The sequence below is a fragment of the Channa argus genome, chromosome 12, assembly GCF_033026475.1.
Source record: "Channa argus isolate prfri chromosome 12, Channa argus male v1.0, whole genome shotgun sequence".
Lineage (NCBI taxonomy): Eukaryota > Metazoa > Chordata > Actinopteri > Anabantiformes > Channidae > Channa > Channa argus.
Window position 1 is genome coordinate 6,317,162 of NC_090208.1, and position 18,693 is coordinate 6,335,854.

The window sequence follows — 18,693 nt, forward strand, 5'->3', positions numbered from 1 at the left end:
TAAACACTTTTAATCCGTTACTGCAGCTTGTACACTTTTTACTTGTACTTTGATTATTTCAGTCTTATGAGATCTTATACTTACACTACACTACATTGTTACAAGGAAAAGTTTAGTTTTTCACTTCTATTAACATTATAGGATTCTAGTTACATTAGTAATAAACCTCACAAAACCAAAAAAAGTAAACATTCACAGAGGACTTTATTAATTAGGATTACTTTAGTAATTACTATTTTTATTTGGAAGTATTCTTACAGTGTTATATAGCTACTTTTATATAATACATTATTTTAATATTTAGTACTACTACTTCCAACACTAATAAAAAAGACTAAAAAAGTTAAACCCCTGCTTTAATAAGCAACTACAAGTTACAGCATTCGAAGCGCAGAAAGTTCATGTTTTGAGGCCCAAAAACTTCTAATAACTCAATTAAGGATGACAATAGCTCAGGAAATAAAGCGGGTTGTCCACAAGGGTCAGTGGTTTGATCATGTCTATCCTGGTCCACGTCCTTGGAGAGATCCAAGCTGACCCTAGTGTGTTCCTCATTTTTGACTTACTTTGGATAAAAGCACCTCACAAGTTACTTATAATTTGATGCAGATTAAGTTGACTTTGTACGTCCAATTTGTGATAGATTTTTAATAGTTCTCTCAACACATCATTCAAAATTTGACTGAATTTCAGACTTCTGACATAGTAAACTAATTTAATAACATAGCACTTTAAATGCCAAAATGTATTTTCTTTTTGCACTTACGCTGTCATGTATAAAAGGTGCATTACCAATGTATTTTTATGCTACTATTATCCTGGAATCCTCATTCCACAGTACAAAACCTGACAGGTATAACAGGGGAAAAAAACTTCTTGTGTCGATCATCTTCTCAAACATAGAGGATCTTTGCATCACAGAGACTGTGTTTTACATGACCTCAGGCTGATGGAGAGTTAACCAGCTGTTCACTATCTGTCCCTTGGTCCTGAGCTTAATCTCAGTCTGAAGGCAACACAGTTCACTGCAGGGACCCTACAAAAAAACGTTGTAAGGGGAGCTGAGAAAGAGAAAGTGTTTTTTTTTCTTCAGTATTTTCTTGTGTGTTATCTGTTATCAGATTTAGGTTTTCTTGTCCTTTGAAGGCCGAATGGTTCTAGTAAATGTACCTATGTCCAAAAAAATATGAATCTACATAACTGAGTCCAATCAGAAAACACAGACATGATACAAATATTTTTAGAATCAGTGTAGTTTACTTTCTGATAAAATTGTAAAATTGTAACATCTCTCACAAGTAAAGATGAATAAATTAGCTTATAAGTAAAAACAAATAAATTTGCTTATAAAAAAATGCAGAACTTGCCTGGGAATCTTCACATTTTTAAGTTTTCTTCAGTATTACAATATTCATAATTGTATTGTCTGTGGAACAATGGGTACGCTGGAAATGGGAACTGTTATTAGAAAATTCGGCCAAGGTTAATGGTTAATGGTTTTTTTTTGTGACTTTGTTAAAGTTATATGAATAAATAAATATATAAATGTAGGCTAAACAACAAAAACACTTTGCATAATGCAGGACACTTCTACACTTCAACAGCAACATCTTACATTCACTTCTGTATCTTCGTAAAGTAAATACGTTTCCAGTTTCTATCTGTGTGTTTAGTCAACGTCAAACATCACAAATGCCAACTGACCGTGGGTGTGTAAAACAGGAGGGTGTGGGTTCAGGAAACACCTGGGATTGAGGAAACACACACGCGCACACACACACACACACAAACACACACATACACCTTTGACCTCCTCATCATATTCAAAAAAGCTAATGGCAGATTGGCCCATGCTGTTTCCCTCAGTAATGGCTGCATTTCCTTCTGTGATGTAATGAAACATAAGGGTCAGCTCAACTGTGTCTCTGTGGTAGAGTGGGTGGGAGTGGAGGCATCAGACGCCCAAATGCACTTATGCAGGCTTAAAGGAAATACCCATAATTCATAGTGTTATGAAGTTTGAAGAAGCCTTGCTCCCCTCTGCTGGACACTACTGCACATTACAGGCCAACAATCCTGCTGATGGTAGTACAACACTACAACATACAAATAAAAATTCTTCATGAAAGCATTAAGGAATGATTTACAACACAATGATGTATACAGCAACTGTGACTGTGACATACTGCACAGCAGCACGTGTGAATGAAAGTGTTAAAAAATGTATCATTATGTGATGCTTTTTAAAATCCACCAGATGTCACTGTGCAGCTGAGTTTGGATCCTGACATACCCAGTAAAATCTTCATCCAGCAAAAATAGAAATAACCCCCCCAAAACCTAATAAGGCCTTATTTGTTAAAAGTCACTTGAAATATTTGGTTTACAAATAAGCTTGGATTCTTAAGTTTAGTTAGTGTTTGTGTCTTTTCTCTCATTTATTGAACTGTAGATTTACAATAACCGTCACAACATTGTGCTTTAAAACGACAACCATGACTTTTACAACAAAGGTACAGCAACTATCTAATATCCATTACAATTGAAGTTGTTATGAAGGTAACTTCACCAATATTACATTTTCTCCAGACTAATTCTCTCCCCGAACTCCAACCACAGGAGGTAAGTTGAAAATTGGTGAGATCCAGTAGATCTCAAAACACAGCTTTTTTAACAGGCATTTCATTTAGTGGAGCAGTAAGACACCATATTTATTTCTTTATTCATCTACTGTAATTATGTCTTTCTTTTTTTGATTGGTTTGTGTTTTCTTTTCTGTCTTATAGTATTTGAATGGTACGCTTTGTATTCAGACTCGGTAGCTCAATTATTTTATCAATGTATTAATTTTGAATTGATCGTTACATTTTTATTTCCTTTTAATATTTTAAAAGCATTTATGTGCGTTTCTGCATTTTATGCACTTTAAACCTTTTATTATTTTTACTGTAAAGCACTTTGGTCAACATGTTGGTTGTTGGAAAGTGCTATATAAATTAAGTTTGATTAGATTTGAAATCAAATGCTCTATGTATAATTTAAAAAACAACAAACACATGCATTTCTTAGGATCAAAAAGTCTTTCTAAGGTTTCTAATCCTAATCCATTGCATGTTGAGAATTCTATGCAAACAAAATAAAATATCTAAAGAACTTCTTTTAATGAGTTAAGTCTGAGAGTTAAGTCCCACGTATTAATCTATTGTACATTTTGTTAAATCTGAAATTGTTCATTTACACTTGAAATAAACCTCAAATAAACATCGTAACCATGAGTTAGTAAAAGAGAAAAATACTTTTTATGACTTTAAATCCTGTATGGAATAAAAAGAAAAAAGAACAAAAATACAGCCTCCATTTGTTTATTAGGTTGATAAACTTATAGAAAAGTATGTCACATTTCATTAGTACTTCAGACTTGTACATCATATTAGTAACAACAACAACAATAATAATTTAAAATAGCCTTGACCCATGAATGAAAAACTGAACAAGCTAAGAAACCTTAGCTGTCATGTGTCCTCGAACCAGAGCCTCTGTAATAACAAACTGTTTATACAGAGGCTCTGGTTCATTCACTTTTAAACTTCCAGTTTGATAGTCAACTTAATAAAATCACACACAGAAAATGACCATAAAGAAACACAGAATAACAAATAAATGTGTTTATATTTTGGGGGTACAACATAGTGGGTGTGGATTAAAATGCGGATGTCTGTTGTTATCAGAAAGAACTAATTATTTATACCAGTAACTAAAAAAATATCTTTGTAACTTAAATGTTCTAAAAGCTTTTGTTTAGTGAACAGCATTTTCTCCAAATCACATATTAAAATTAAACATATCAGGACTCAGTTTACTTTAAACAAGAGAATTTAATTGCAATTTTAATCTACTTAATTAAATAAATCTAATCTAAGTTTCTATATCCCAGGATATCCCAAAGATATACTTTTAGTTGCTTTTGTGTAAAGAATGATCCTTTTTTACCATTTTTGTAACCTTGCTTAATGACAAATTCACAAATGAATGCAGTGGAGTTTAGGTATAAAAATAAATACTCAGTATAGGCTCTTAAAAATATATATGTGTCTTAAAGATCTGACCTTAATAAAAAAATAATAATTTTTAAATTTAGTTAGTTTTATAACTGCAATCTTTATTAGAGTAAAATACGTTTACTTAGACAGTTCATTCCAGTGCTGCTGTGTGGCTGTGCCACCTACAAGTCAGTGGGAAGCACCAAAATATGACTTACTGTGTTAAAATATATTATAATAAATTTGCTTATTTTTATTTATTTTTTTGTCCTTCAGGCTTATCCCTGTGAGTTCAGGGTCACCACAGCAGATCATTTTTGTCCATATGTTGATTTATGCAATATGCCCTTCCTGATGCAACCCTCCCCAATTTCTCCTGGGCTTAGGACCAGCACTACACGGCTAGGGATGGGGATGGGCTGTTTGGGGTTCAGTGTCTTGCCCAGGGACAATTCGCCACTCTACTGCCCAAAAAATGTGCATATTTGTTTTAGAAATATCTTTATTAAGTTGGGATGTAAATAGATATAAGTATATCAATCACTGCTTATCGTATGTGGGTTGCAAGGGGGCTGGAGCCTATCCCAGCTGTCATGAGGCAAGAGGCAGGTTATACCCTGGACATGTCACCAGTCTATCTCATGGCCAGATATGTCGGAGAGACATACACAGACAACATACACAGACAACCAGTCACACCTACTAATTAACTTTTTGGACTGTGAACCCACACTAGCATATGCAAACTCCACACAGAAAGGCCACGACTGGCACACAAACCTGCCACTCTCTAGCTGTGAGGCAGCAGCACTGAACACTCCACCACCGTGCTGCCTGATATAGGTATACAGCTTTCTTATAAAGTAGCTTTTATATGTAATTGTACATTTCTCATTGGACTGTCTAATACAGAATAATGTGCATTTCCTGTGTCATGTTTAGTTTTTAAATTGGCTGTTTTTCAGTAAACAAACCACTCGAGATTAAAACTACAAAACAAAAATAGCCGAGAAGGTTTTTCCTAAACGTTTAAGTTTTTTTTAGAAACAAACTAAAACGTGCAGCGTGACAGTAGGAAATGTTCCCTGCCAGATTTTATAATGAAGACATTTCCGTTCTACGTGACTGGAACTTCAGAATCAGAAAATGTATTGCCAAATACCAAAACATATAAACAAAGATTCTTTCCTGTAAACCACATCATATGTTTATCCTAAAATAATTTACAAGGGCAAGTGCACAATTCTCTTATGCAGATCCAAACAAACAGTCCCTCTCTTTGTGTCCCAGAAGAACATGAAGAAGACTTCAGTTTACTTTTAGTCAGTTGTACCGAAACAAATCTGACAGGTTGCTCTTTTAGTCCACAACCTGATGAGGTTTTGGACTAAATTAGACAAAGTGGATAAAATTTGACTAGTTCTAGACTCCCCTTTCTTTGAGAAGCCCCAGCAACACCCTGAACTCTGCACTCCCATTAAAGACACCTGCACTTGTCAACAACACCTAAATGTTGACTGGATACTAACACTTATATGTCACTGGGCCTCCTGAATGACACTGTCTATTGACACTTTAAACCTTCAACAACATCTTGACCATCCTCAACAATCGCTTCAGTCCTTGGCAACAGCTGGAACCTCCTAGTTGTCACTGTAACAACTTTGGAAACCCTCAACGACACTTAAGCCATTCTCAACTACATCTGGACCCTGCTTAATGATCCCTGAGACTTCCTAACAGCACTTGTATTCTTTCTTGGAAAATGAACCCTTCTCAACAAAAGCTGGACACTTCTCAATAATTTGGGTCCTCTCTAACAATTCCTCGACTCACCTCAACAACTTCAGTAGCTCTCAACAACACATAAACCATTCTCAACATCTGTATTGTCCCTGGTGATCGCTGAGTCTTCCTAGCAACACCTGTGTTTGCGTAGACAACACTTGGATGTTTTTCAGCAACCCTTGTACCTTCCACAATTATCTCTGCCAATCTCAACCACAGCTGGACCTTCCTTGGACCTTCCCAAATGATCAGTGGATGAACCTAAATAACCCTTAAACCCCTAAATGCACGCTTTGTTGTAAATTGATCCCCAAATCTTCAATGACCTATACATTCTTCAACAACAGATGAACCCTCTTCAACAATGCCTAGATCCTCCTTAATAGTAGACCCTCCTAAACAACACATGGGCCTCCAAATCTGAATGACTGCTGCCTCCAGAACTGCATACTTCCAACCTTCACCATAGTTAGGAAAAGATACACCTTCATTTAGTTTTTCTGAAAAATGCTATAAATACTTGTTTATTAAAATAAATAAAATAAATGTCCAAGCTGCAGTGTTGAGCTTCCAGGTCTTTCAGTGGGTGTTCCTTCTCGCCATGGCCAGTCCAGGCCTGAAGGACCCCCTCTTGCTGGACAACAGAGATGAATGAGCATCCCTCATGTTATTTCTGAACGTCCTGGTCGAGTAATAATAGAGCAGGGGGTTGACCACACTGTTTGATGCCGCCAGACACAGCGTCACCACCACCGCTCGCTGCAGCACTACTATGATGTCACAGTTCCAGTTGCCACAAACGGCGTGTAGGTGCAGTGATCGAATCAAGTGATATGGCAGAAAGCAGAGCAGGAAGGTCGCCGTTACCATGGTGACCAGGTGCACCGAGCGCCGTCTGTTGTTACGGCGGGCTTCGCTGGACTGGCCCCTGTCCTGGGGGCCTGAGGCAGTCATCAGATGGTGGACAAGTTTGCTGTAGCAAAAGATGATGGTGAGGAAAGGGAGGAGGAAGCCAAGAGTCAGAGCCACATAGTTTAAGATCAGGATCCGCTCCCAAGAGGAGGGGTTAGACGGCTCAAAGCAACGTGGAAATCCCGCCCTGAGAAGGAGATAGAAACACAGCTTTTTACTCATCGCTGTAAACATCGCTTTTTTATTAATAACTTTTTAAGCTGGAGGCCCACTAATGTTGCTGGTGACCCCTATTAAACTATTAAACAAAGATTTACATGTAGTGGTTCTAAAAATGTCCCGATGATGCTAGAGGCAAGGTCGGATGCAGCTGTGTTTATGAAATCCTAAAATTTGTTACATTCTTAAAACTCATTATGTCTTATGGGAAAAAGTATTGGCTCAAGGTAACTCGCAATTTGAACTTTATTACAGTTTTATATGGATACTAAGGAGGGGAATATCTTGCAGCATGTGTAGGCTTGTCTTTGTATCTCTGCAGCAGCTTAATTCCATCATTTTAAATACAAACACTGCAGGTATGAGGAAGATATGAAAAAGGAAACTGCTGGGCAATAGCACTTATCCAGACAAGAAACGCTGCTGTTTAATAAAGCAGGTTCAAACTCTCAAATGCTGTGGTTTAAACATAAAGAAACAGTTACATTGAAACTAAGTAGTAAAACCAAAACTGATACATCAAAGCAGCAATATGATTTTACAAGAAAAAACACTCTCTTGCCTTCTTAAATATTTTAAAAATAGATGTTAATTTAAAAATATAATAGACAAAATATGCACCCACACATAAAGCCAATAAATCTATTACTGCTCATTATTTCAATGCATTAAAAAAAACATAATAATACCAAAAATGTTCTGTATGTAGCTTTACTTGATATTCGGTCTCACCTGTTCGTTATCCCATTTGAAAGGAAGGGGCCTGAGGACAAGCCCACAAACAGCCAGACTCCCAGACAGACCAATAGGATTCGAGTGGGCGTAGCTAGAGTGCGGTGACGAAGGGGCTGGACTATGGCGAGCCAACGAAGCACGCTCAGTAGAGTGAGAAAGAGGATGCTGAGGGAGGAAGAGTGACATGTTGGACATTTAAAGTTATTTACAAATTGTGCGTTCAGACATAATTTAAGACAAAGAAGATTAATTTCTATATTTTATTTGTCAACAAACACCACAGAAAGTCTAAAGCCAACAATTAGAGGCATATAGTCAGTATAGGAAGTCAAGAATGTAGTTTATGTTTATTCGTCTGTGAACATGCTTCTCCATTACAAAATGGGACTAGACATTAATGTTGACTTAAATCTTTGTAAAAACCTTTAATGGGAAAAAGGAAGGGGGTTATGGGGGGTAGGCTTAAGTTTAGATTTGGTACATGTGTTACCTGGTGTACAGGTTCACGTAAAAGCCATAGACACACAGTCGACAAAGCCAATCAGGAAAGTCCCACACTCCGCCCCTGAAGTAGTAAGCCAATCGCAGCGGGAGGGTGAGGGAGAAGCTGCCATCTGATATGGCGAGGTTCATCATGACCACGCAGGAAGCCGAGCTTCTGGAGAGGAAAAATGAGGAGAGAGTCAGAACTGAGAGAAGTGCAGCCATGTTCATTTGTGAATGAAATTAACAAACTAAAAGGTCTTTACGCCTTCAGAGGCGGGTCAAGAAATGGTCTGGGGCACACAATCAAAATTGGGTGGCACAGTTGGAAATGGATTTGTAAGGTTCTAAGCTCAAATTTAAAAACCTTTTTGAAATAATAAACTGTAGTTAGTAAAGTGGTTGCCTACCGACCATAGGGTCGAGTCAGGTAGAAATTGGGGAGGGTTGCGTCAAGAAGGGCGTCCGGCATAAAATCAACATGCGGAGAAATGATCCGCTGTGGTGACCCTGAACTTACAGGATGAGCCGAAAGAAAAAACAAAAAACTAAAAAAGTGTTTATTCAGTGTTAGAAGTGTTAAATACAATCTCTTCCCCAATTTTTTACTCTAAATAGTAACTACTCATACACAAATAGAAACAGTTGGGCAGTAAAAAGTGTGATTTGCAGTTCATCTAGTGGCCAGTAGAGGATAATAAAAACTTCAACTGTACTGAAGGAAATACAAAAATCCTGAACATCTCTCTATAAATTCAAAGTCTGTTCATTTGTGTACAATAATTAGATCGAGGTCAGATAACTGATCTTTACTCTATCTCTACTGTTTATTTGAGGGAAGGCTGCTTCATATCTGTATATGTCAACTGAACAGGAAAATAATGATTTTTATGTCAGGTGTGAATTTGAACTGTAGGGATTAACTCATCCTTAACATGAATTAGATGATCAACAGAAAATCAATTTGCAACTATTATATAATCCTTTTAGTTGCTTGAGTAAATGTATCAAATATATACTGTTTATTAGACCCAAATTTAATTTGGTGCTAGTTAATACACTAGTTATGAAACTTCATAGAGAAATTAATTTCAAAAACTCAAGCAACTCCTTAGGAAAGAACATTCCAGGGAAACACTTAGAAGTTTCCAAGTTAACATCATGTCAACTAAAGAAGTTTGTTAGTATTTATAATCACTTCAATGCTAGTATGATAGACGCACTGTTTAAAAATGGACTGACCTTGAATGTAAACCTGTAGATTTTTTAAAGGCCATCATTTATCAATATGTTTTTGTTTTCCTACTATACTAAACACACAAAGACAGTGACACATGATGTGCCATAATGTTATGAAATGATTGTGATTTGATTTGTTATATCTCTGCACCTGATTCGTACACAGCAAAATACGAAAATTGATCTCGGGCACAAAATGGGCAGCAGCCAGCAGTTCCAAGCAAAAATATGTGTCAGTGCTGTTTTACTTTTTGGTTGCTTGAAGGACAGAGATGGCATCACCCCAAGTATTTGACACCATGTCAACACATCCTCCAACTTTAACGCCCACAAAAGACGTTCGTCTGCACCCACGCATTCAACCCAGTAAAGTGTTTGTTTAAAGAATACTGCCACGTAGGGAGGCAGGCATCTGTTGAAACCACATTCCTTTTGGAGTCACCCAAAAAAACCTGTATAGCAGTTTTCACAATGGAGCCTAATTATTTAAGGTTTTAAACCAGTCAAACATAGAGTTTTAGTTAGAGCTGGGTACACAAACATCATGGGTAGGTGTGGTTAAGGATACGCACTAATTGAGCTGTAGCTCAATTGGCAGCCGTTATAAATGAAACCCAAGCTCAGTGGTTCCACTCTTGGTTCCTCCTGGCTACATCTTGGGCAAGACCTTGAAAGGTTCCCCTCTTGTCTGCTCTTCTCTGCTCTTGTCTCCTATGTAACAGTGTTACAGTACAAACATTATCTATGGTTTTTTGGCCACTCATTGCCACAACTCTTATTGGGGTCTGGCCTACAGAGCCATAGTTAGCATGGCAGGCAAAAGAAGAGGTATTTCACATCCACCGGGTATTATTTAGATTATCCAGCTTCATTATTGTGTCCCCTGTTAATGAAAACATACATACTGTATTTCCACAAAATAACTACGCTTAGATTTGGATCTTTTAATATGATGACAGATACCATGACAGGAAACGATGGGATTGGAAGTATCGACAATTTGGGATCGATCCACATATTACTAGTGGCCAGTACAAAGGACATACTATGTCAAATTTGGCAGGAGGACAGTTTTGGCATGCGGACACAGATGACTGTCACTGGCAGGCTGAGCTGGACAGATCACATAGCAGCAGAGTAAAGAAAGGATCAGCTGAGGCTTCGCCTTGGGAAATCTCTTTTGAAAAACTTTACTATTTGCCAAAACATAAACAAACAAAGTCGAAAATAGATTTGACCTCTGTTGTAATCTGTACAAAATGTTTTTTCTTCAAGCGTCTGATGCTTGAAGCCACAAACAGTGTCACCCGTTTCTCCACTGTTTAACAGAAAAAAATATTCTTCCCATGATTATTAAAGAAAGGGAAAACAAAGCATGTTTCTTTTAAACTGTAACAGAAATTAACTTAGACAACAAAAGGTTAAATACACATACATAATAAAAAACATTAAAAAGGTGGGGGCTGCATTATGCATGTGACATAAAGAGTAGATTTACTGTTATTCAAATTTGTGTCAACAAGGTAATCAGGGGCCCATATGAGCACTTAAGGTGGATTTGCATTCAATAACCGTCCCTCCTATTCATACCATGTTATGGGGGCAATATCTTGTTCTTGTCTTTATGTTCTTAATGTTCTGTGCAAAATGTATTCAAATTTCTTTCTAGAGCTAATATGTGGCTTGGCGCTACATTCTATTTTTTTTTTTTTTTTAGTTTACAATTCCCTCTTTGTCTCTTTGTTCCCTTAAATAATATACAGTTTACAGGAATAACCTGGAAGCCTGAAGCCTTGTACTGTCCTCGGATAAACTCCTTAATACATTTTCTCTCTGTGGGGAAAGTGAGTTTTGGCCCCATCACTTACACTAAACTATTACAATGTGAAAAAATGCTTTCAGGGGTGATGTTGGCAACTGACCGCTGCCTCAAGACATTAAGGGTATTATTCTGTTTGGCATATCACCTGAGAGTGTCCTCTGATTGTAAATCAAAAATGACCACAGAGATGTTAAATGCCTTAAACTCCCCACTTAGAACTGAATAATCCTTCAGCAGAAGAGTTTGAACATCTTCAAGAACCTCAAGTGAATGAGGTTTTTTCAACAGAGCGACATAACATAAAAAAACATACAGACCTGCGGTTGCGCTGTAGGAAGAAGACTGACAGCGCCCCGATATTGCAGAGAAATGCCACAGGAAACAGCAGCAAGTATGTGAAGGTGTAGGCACGGTACTTGAATGCATCATCATCATGGAAACATGCAGCCAACTCAATAGACACAGAGGTGTGGTTGATGACATTGGGAGTAGTTAGCCCGAGTTCTACAAAACACAGACACACACATGTAATTTCAGCACAGAAAGACCATTTATTGACTCACATAAAGAAGATCAAACAAGCTGTTTTACTAGCAACTGACCATCATTTTCAGGTTCTATTTGTTTTAGCATAGTTATTTATTGATTGATTGATTTGCAGTTCTTGTTTTATTTCAGTGGAACATTTCAGTTTTGATACTGAAGTTCCTTTAGTTAAACTTGACACCAACTGATTGCTCGACCTTCCTGCACCACAGTCGCCTCAGAGTGGGCAGTACTTTGCTGTAATTGCTGTACCACCTGTTATCACATTAATTACTTTCTGAACGTAGAGTAATCACAGTAATTACGTTCCTACTGTATGTTTTTATAAAAACAGCTCATGTTTTATGGAATTATCTGCTACTGTATATTTCATGTTGTTCTAAAAACCCCAAACTGATGCACAAATGTTGCTGCTGTTACTGCAGGTGTGACACTAAAACACTTTCCAAACTTGAACGGAACCTTTTCAGCAATCCGAGCTGAGATCTTTGACTGAACCTAAACACACCTTCAGACCAAAACCGCAGACCAGGAAATTGAGCTATGTGCGTGTCAGACTAAGTGTGGTATGTAAACCAGATCAACTCAGTTGGCCTGTTTTAAACAAAGCTGTCATTATACAAGCACATTCGGGACACCTGGGGAGAAAAAATACTTTTGTTCCTGGACTGTAAATTTGAATGAATTCACTTGAACCTTGAACTGTCTGCCTATCTAATGTAAATGATTTACTGTGAGATAATATCATGTTGAAGAGGAGGACTGTATGCAACAATTAAAAACAAGTCTCTTGTAGCCTCTACTCAACCTGTTTAGTACGATTTCCCAGTTTAATTAATGTGAATTAACTGTTAAATGTAGCGTTGGATTAAATGCTGTGGTTTTTTCTTTGTTTGTTTGCAGAAATCCAGAAATGCCTTTTCCTCTTTTTTGATCTAAAAACCTCAAAGGTGCTGATTCAAAGATTAGGATCTCGGATTACATTGTTTCGCCTACTTATGGCACCGTGGGTGAAACATTGACTTCTAAGATTGAAGGATGTAGCTTTTTTTAGCATCACTCAGCTTCTGTTTTGTGTCATTTCCTCAAAATCCTCTCTCTGTAAAAAATATTTTATTATGTCTTTTCTTGAATGTTTGTTCCTGCCATGTCTCATCATGGTTTAAATAGTGTTGTGTAGTATGAGCAACAAATAACCAAACACCATTCAGAATCACCAGCACCTTTTCTACAACTAGGCTCATTTAAATTGAACAGAGGTCAAGTAGAAAACTGTCCTGTGGTCTGATGAGTCAACATTGGCATTGGGGAGCATTAGTGTGCACTTGCACATCAGTTGAGACCCCAGTAATGCTAAACCATGGGTTTTTGGGCAACACATGATGCCAGCCAGACATTTTTTACAGAAAAGGTCAGTCTTGTTTCAGAAACACAAGCCAAACCACATTCTCAACAGCCTGACTCACTAGTAAAAGAGTCCAGATACTAAACTGATCAGCCCGCTGTCCTGACCTGTCACCCACTGAAAATATTTAGTGCACTGCTCAGATGCTCACAAGCTGTTAAGCAGCTTAAATCTAACATCAAGCAAGAATGAGGAAACCTTTCACTTCTAAAGCCACTTAATGTAGGTGTGACCTACTGTTAACTCTAATATATACTTACGGATTTTTGGTAGATATGTCTGTGTCTGTGTGAGAGGGAACACATATATAGATATATGTGTACATGTATAATTTTAGTATTTTCTTTATCAGTAAACTGTTAAATATGAAGGCAAGACAGTAAATCTGTTAGAATTGTGTGACTGCAGAATGATGACAATATACATACACTGTACATATAATGTTAATATGTTCTATAACTTTCATAGATGATGTCAGTCTGAATCCTACTCAGCCTGATTTAACTTGTACTGATGTGCATTTACCTTAAAAATCACTGATTCAGACCTAAACCCCCTTTGATTGCATTGTTCAGTACTGTCGCTGCTGCTGTTATGCATTTCACTACTGTGGAGAATTAATTATTAAAGTTAAACTTTTTAATTAAACAAACTAACTGACTGGCTACTTGAGGGCACAGTTACACACAGAGTATCTGTATCATTATGAATATGAAATTACGATGAAATAGAGGGAAACATTCATGTCAGCAAAAAGCTGCTTGGGATTAGATTGTGGTTCAGTAAATTCCTACCAGAAGAACTCTGGTTTCTTTGAGCCACTGTAGATTTTTTATTTCAATATTGTTTGGTGCTTATATGGAACTAAGCAATAACCACGGAGGTGGCAGATATTCTGTCTCTTATTTTGGAGGATTCATTGATTCAGGCCTGTTGCTGCAGGTATGTTTCTGAATGAACACGACCATGAACGTTACAGCATCCAACATTTTTCACATATTTTATTAAAAGAAATAATATCCAGTTCTTATCTTAATGTGGGGAGGTGTGTTGGAAGAACAGTTTTGGCAGCAGTGCAGAAATACTCTTTCTGAAAGCCTTTTGGGGTCGAGGCTCGCCCATCTGACCAATCAGAGAAAAGCATTGATTTCTGCTTAATTAGTACGTTTTGCAGCGTTACTTTTCTGTCATTTTATAACTAAGGCTGCATAACGTCTGGTGCAGAGCATGGTGGAGCGTAACAAGTAAGGTCAAGTGTTTTGGGGCAGGAAGAAGGGGGACTGGGCAGAGCAGAGAAGGCTGATTCCGAGTTTGATGTTTCACAGTGCAGTTTTAAGTAAACAAAATCTAGCAAATAACCAGCTACCTCACACGACGCACGAGCAGAGATGTTGCACAAACCACAAACATGCAGCAGATTTGGTTTGGTGGTTGTAGTCAGGCTGGTTCACATGTTACAACAAACCCAATTTTCTATATTACATGTAGATATCAACTGCGTTTGCGAACACACTTGTATTTAATGTTTAGTGTGTTTAGGCTATAAAATTTGATGATTTTTCCGATGCTTTTTATTGCTGGAGGAGTTATCTTGAAGCATCAATTTGTCATTTGCACCTGATTTAATCCAGGTAAACACAGTGGATGGTCACGTGTAAGCCCACTGCACACGAGTGCACGGGCCCTGCTGCCTTCATAACCAGAAACACTTCATACAGTATAAAACAGTTATGGACAAAAACTAATCATGCCAACAAATGATATTTATTTATAAATAGTTCTCAGCACAGTAACACAAACAACTCTCTTTGCACTGCTTCACATGATCTCTTTCTGTCCGGTCACGTTGCACAGACATAAGGAGAGGTAGGCACACGGGACATCAAGACCAGGAAACGTTCAGAGCACTGGTCGTTATTAGCACTTATCATTTTATTAGCTCTGAGATGACATACTTTGACAAGATTGTACTTGCTAATTTTGCCTAATTTTATTTCTTTGGATGAACTTTCCAAAGGAGTTGTGATTGATGATCCTTCAGTCCTATTTAAAACAGCTCATTCTCTCGAAGTTTAATTTTCTTTTTTTCTTCGTTGCCAAGCCGCATTGTTCTCATCTAACATCCCAAGTAGTTGTCATTTTGTCATTTTGATTTCTTTGGTTTAGCCACACCAGCAGGCCTTTCTCCAGGTTTTTTGTTTACTGTCCTCTCTGTTAGAACGTGTACTTACATGTTACATTGTACAAACAATCAGCCTCTATAGTAAATAACCACTGGCTCATTAAATCTGGTTTTATGACGTTCTCTTCCTCCTAAGAGCGTATTATATCCTGGTTATTTAACTCAAGCAAAACTCAAAGTGTGAAAGCAAGACGTCAGTTTTTTGTTTTTTTTTTAAAGGAGTTATGTCCTAACTTGGCTTGGACCAGTCCTACTAGTTGCTAGGCAACTGCAAAAAGTAAATGGAAACAAACTATTTAATCACTATGATAGATCTGAATCTATATTTAGCAGTTTTGCAACTTGGTGATGTGTTTGTATCTCTTTTCACTTTTGTTTCTTTTTGGTTATTTTTGAGTCACTAGTTTAGTTGGTCAGTGTATCTTTGTGGTAGCAGCAGCACCTTTTAGTTTTGTTGTGCCTATTGACTGCTGTCATCCCCTTGTAGTCATTTCATGTCTCCTCTGAGTTTTCTTTTTTGTCACTTTCTGTCTAATTTTCTGTCTAATTTTAGTGAAGAAACTAAAAAAAGATATTCAATTATTGTAAAAACTGTTAGTAGCTTAAACAACAACATTTAACATTTGACCTTCCACGTGTACAATCAATTTTCTTTTTACTCGAGTGCAGTGTGAAGTCCTAATAGTTTATAATGTGGCTGGAGGTGAACGTGACTTTGCTCTAATAACCTCAGTAATCAGCGACATAAGGAACGTGGTTTTTGTCAGTAAGTTGTAAAAGTAAGTTATTAAAGTACAATACAGGCTCACTGTTATTCACGCTTCTATAAATAAAATACGCTTGCAACGAATTAACTCAAACATTTTGAGTTGCTTTATTGACATTTTATATTGCTTTTACTTTCACTACACTACAAGTCAAATATTGTATTTTGTAACCCACTGCACTTATTTTACAGCTTTATGCACTTGCAGATGCAGGTTGTCAATCCAAACCTTAAGAAATGCAGATATTATATTATGTAATAACTGCCTACCAGGAAATAAAATGTAGCAATTGATTGCACCTAATTGCATCAATAATTGTAACCCAATAATATAAATTGTTCTGCATAATTAGTATATTTACTTTGAGTACTTTTGAGTCCATATTTTCCAGTGCAGGACTTTCAATTAGAGTTTCAATCGTGTTTAGAGTCAAATATTTGCTTTTTTAATTGTTACTAACGAAAGGGTCAATTAGTGAACAGAAGAAATGTCCGTGCTCAAATGTTTCTCATAGTGAACAATCAGAAATCAGGTTTGTGAAGATGTTCTCCTCTTGTATCTTATAAACATTAAAGAGTTCTGCAGAAAGTGAGGAACAAACTTGGACTAGACTTGTAAATTCATGTTATCTGATGCATCTGAAGTTGTGAAGAACTGTGCCAAACACCACTTGAAGTGTGCAATCTAAGACTGTTGGAGGATTTTAATCTGAGCTTAGAGGTGAAGTATTTCTCATTACACCTTGTCTCGCACTGTTTATTTCAAGAATTTACAAAGGTTTAACTCACCATTCATCCTGTCACAGTTTCATGTCTTCGACGACCGTTTGCACAATTATCCGTTTGTCCTTTTGTGTGTTCATGTCTCCCCTGCCTCTCTGCTTTTATTTCAGAGCAGTCGTACGGTATTCAGGTCCCTGTGTGTGAAAGTGTGGGTGTGTCTAATGCATGGCAGCAATTCCAGGGAAGTATGCGCACACACACAGACACACAGACACACAGACACACAGACACACAGACATACACACAGAGAGTCTGGGCTTAAAGCCAACACGCATTCAACGGTTTTTCTTACTCTCTTACTTTACTACTTCACTAAACAGATTAGTACTATTCATACTTAAACTTCAAGTTTGCATAAACCTTTTAAAACCAGGACCAAGTCCAGTTCTGAGGGACAAAGTGATGTTCCACTGATAAATTCTGTCTGCCAGACTGACTCATTAATGACGTTGAATAAAAACACACTGAAATGAGGAAAAAGGAAGCAAGTAAACAACAAAAGAAAAACTAAATATCACGTTCACATATCCCTCAGCTGCATTTCAAGTAAAATTAAAACTAAGTCAAACCTAGAGTGAAAATTAATCGGTGGATGGAAATTATTACCATACTTGCAGACTAATCATTCCTGGTATTTTTAAACAATAAATGCAAAATGTTTATTGGTTCCAGGTTCTTGAACCTGAGCTTCCTTTTTCTTTGTACTTCATGGTAAACTGAATTTGACCTTGAACTCCAGGATCTCGTGATAGAGATGTTTTATAAACCAACCAACCAACCATAAAAGGTAAGTTGATTAATCATGATAATATTTGGCTGATAAATCCACAACCCCCCAAAAAAGTTCAACATGTAAAATATAAAGTATTGTTAAACTAACACTTTGTCTTTATTAAAAATAATTTAAACGAATGATTGATAATCAAAATGGATGTAAGTTATTGTGATTCATGGATTTCTTATGTCAAATTCAGCTTTAGTAACATGTATTCATGCAGACTTCTGTTCAGTTTTCCAAATGTTTAATCCAGAGCTGCTCTGGAGACACAATGGACGCTTTAATGCTTAGACAACAAGAGACTGAAGCCAAACACAACCACAGAAAGGTTGTTTATCAGCAGCTCTGAGACCATTTCTGCTTCCAGAACAGTTCAGATGTGTGAAAACCCTTTTATGTTCAAGTTAGTTCCTGATAAAGAGATAATAACAATGGTGTCCATCTCCAGAGGGCCAACTTACACCTACTGCATGGTAAAAACTGGACACTGAAGGCTTAGTCTGGAAAAAACTACACACAACATGTTTTCTCTGATTTCTTTTATAACCTGCAGTACATAGAGTCTAAGTATTCCATCAATTAAAACAGAACATTGAATTAAAGTTTACAACTTTCAAAGACCATTTTACAATGGCACAGAATGTGATTTTTCTTGTTTCTTTTTCTTCTTATTGTGTGCATTCATGTGATAGTTTTGTGTTTTATCAGCTAAATTTTTGGTGGACTTCAAGCTTCAAACTTCATGGTGCTGTATAAATAATGTTTGATTGATTCGACATTTGATCTGCATCAGACTAAAATCCTCAGTTGAGTGTTAAGAAAACTGGTGTCTCCACCGTCCTCTCTCCTCTTTTTAAGCCTTTAACATGCGTCTAAATATTTGCACGTACATACAAAAATTCTTTTATTTGTGCGAGGGGGAGGGAAAACATGTTGCACTTTTTAATTGGAAAATTTTTTTAGAGACCTTTGTTTATAATTCCAGTAATTAAGGA

General features: G+C 37.0%; 1 protein-coding gene across 1 annotated transcript; it reads right to left on the reverse strand.

Moving 5' to 3' along the window:
- Positions 1 to 4,327: 4,327 nt before the first annotated feature.
- On the reverse strand, positions 4,328 to 17,070 carry LOC137137961 (cysteinyl leukotriene receptor 1-like). The gene is made up of 5 exons (XM_067524813.1): positions 16,927 to 17,070; positions 11,556 to 11,742; positions 8,185 to 8,352; positions 7,692 to 7,859; positions 4,328 to 6,927 (listed from the first exon to the last, which is right to left on the reverse strand). Exons 1-5 carry the CDS (start codon positions 16,931 to 16,933, stop codon positions 6,408 to 6,410), a joined length of 1,050 nt encoding a protein of 349 aa, XP_067380914.1. The 5' UTR covers positions 16,934 to 17,070; the 3' UTR covers positions 4,328 to 6,407.
- Positions 17,071 to 18,693: the final 1,623 nt, after the last annotated feature.

Coding starts and splice junctions, on each gene's coding strand:
- LOC137137961 (XM_067524813.1), bottom strand. Junction 8,353..11,555: donor TTCCTACAGCGCAACCGCAG/GTCTGTATGTTT, acceptor TTTCCTCTCCAG/AAGCTCGGCTTCCTGCGTGG. Junction 6,928..7,691: donor TCAAATGGGATAACGAACAG/GTGAGACCGAAT, acceptor TCTCCTTCTCAG/GGCGGGATTTCCACGTTGCT.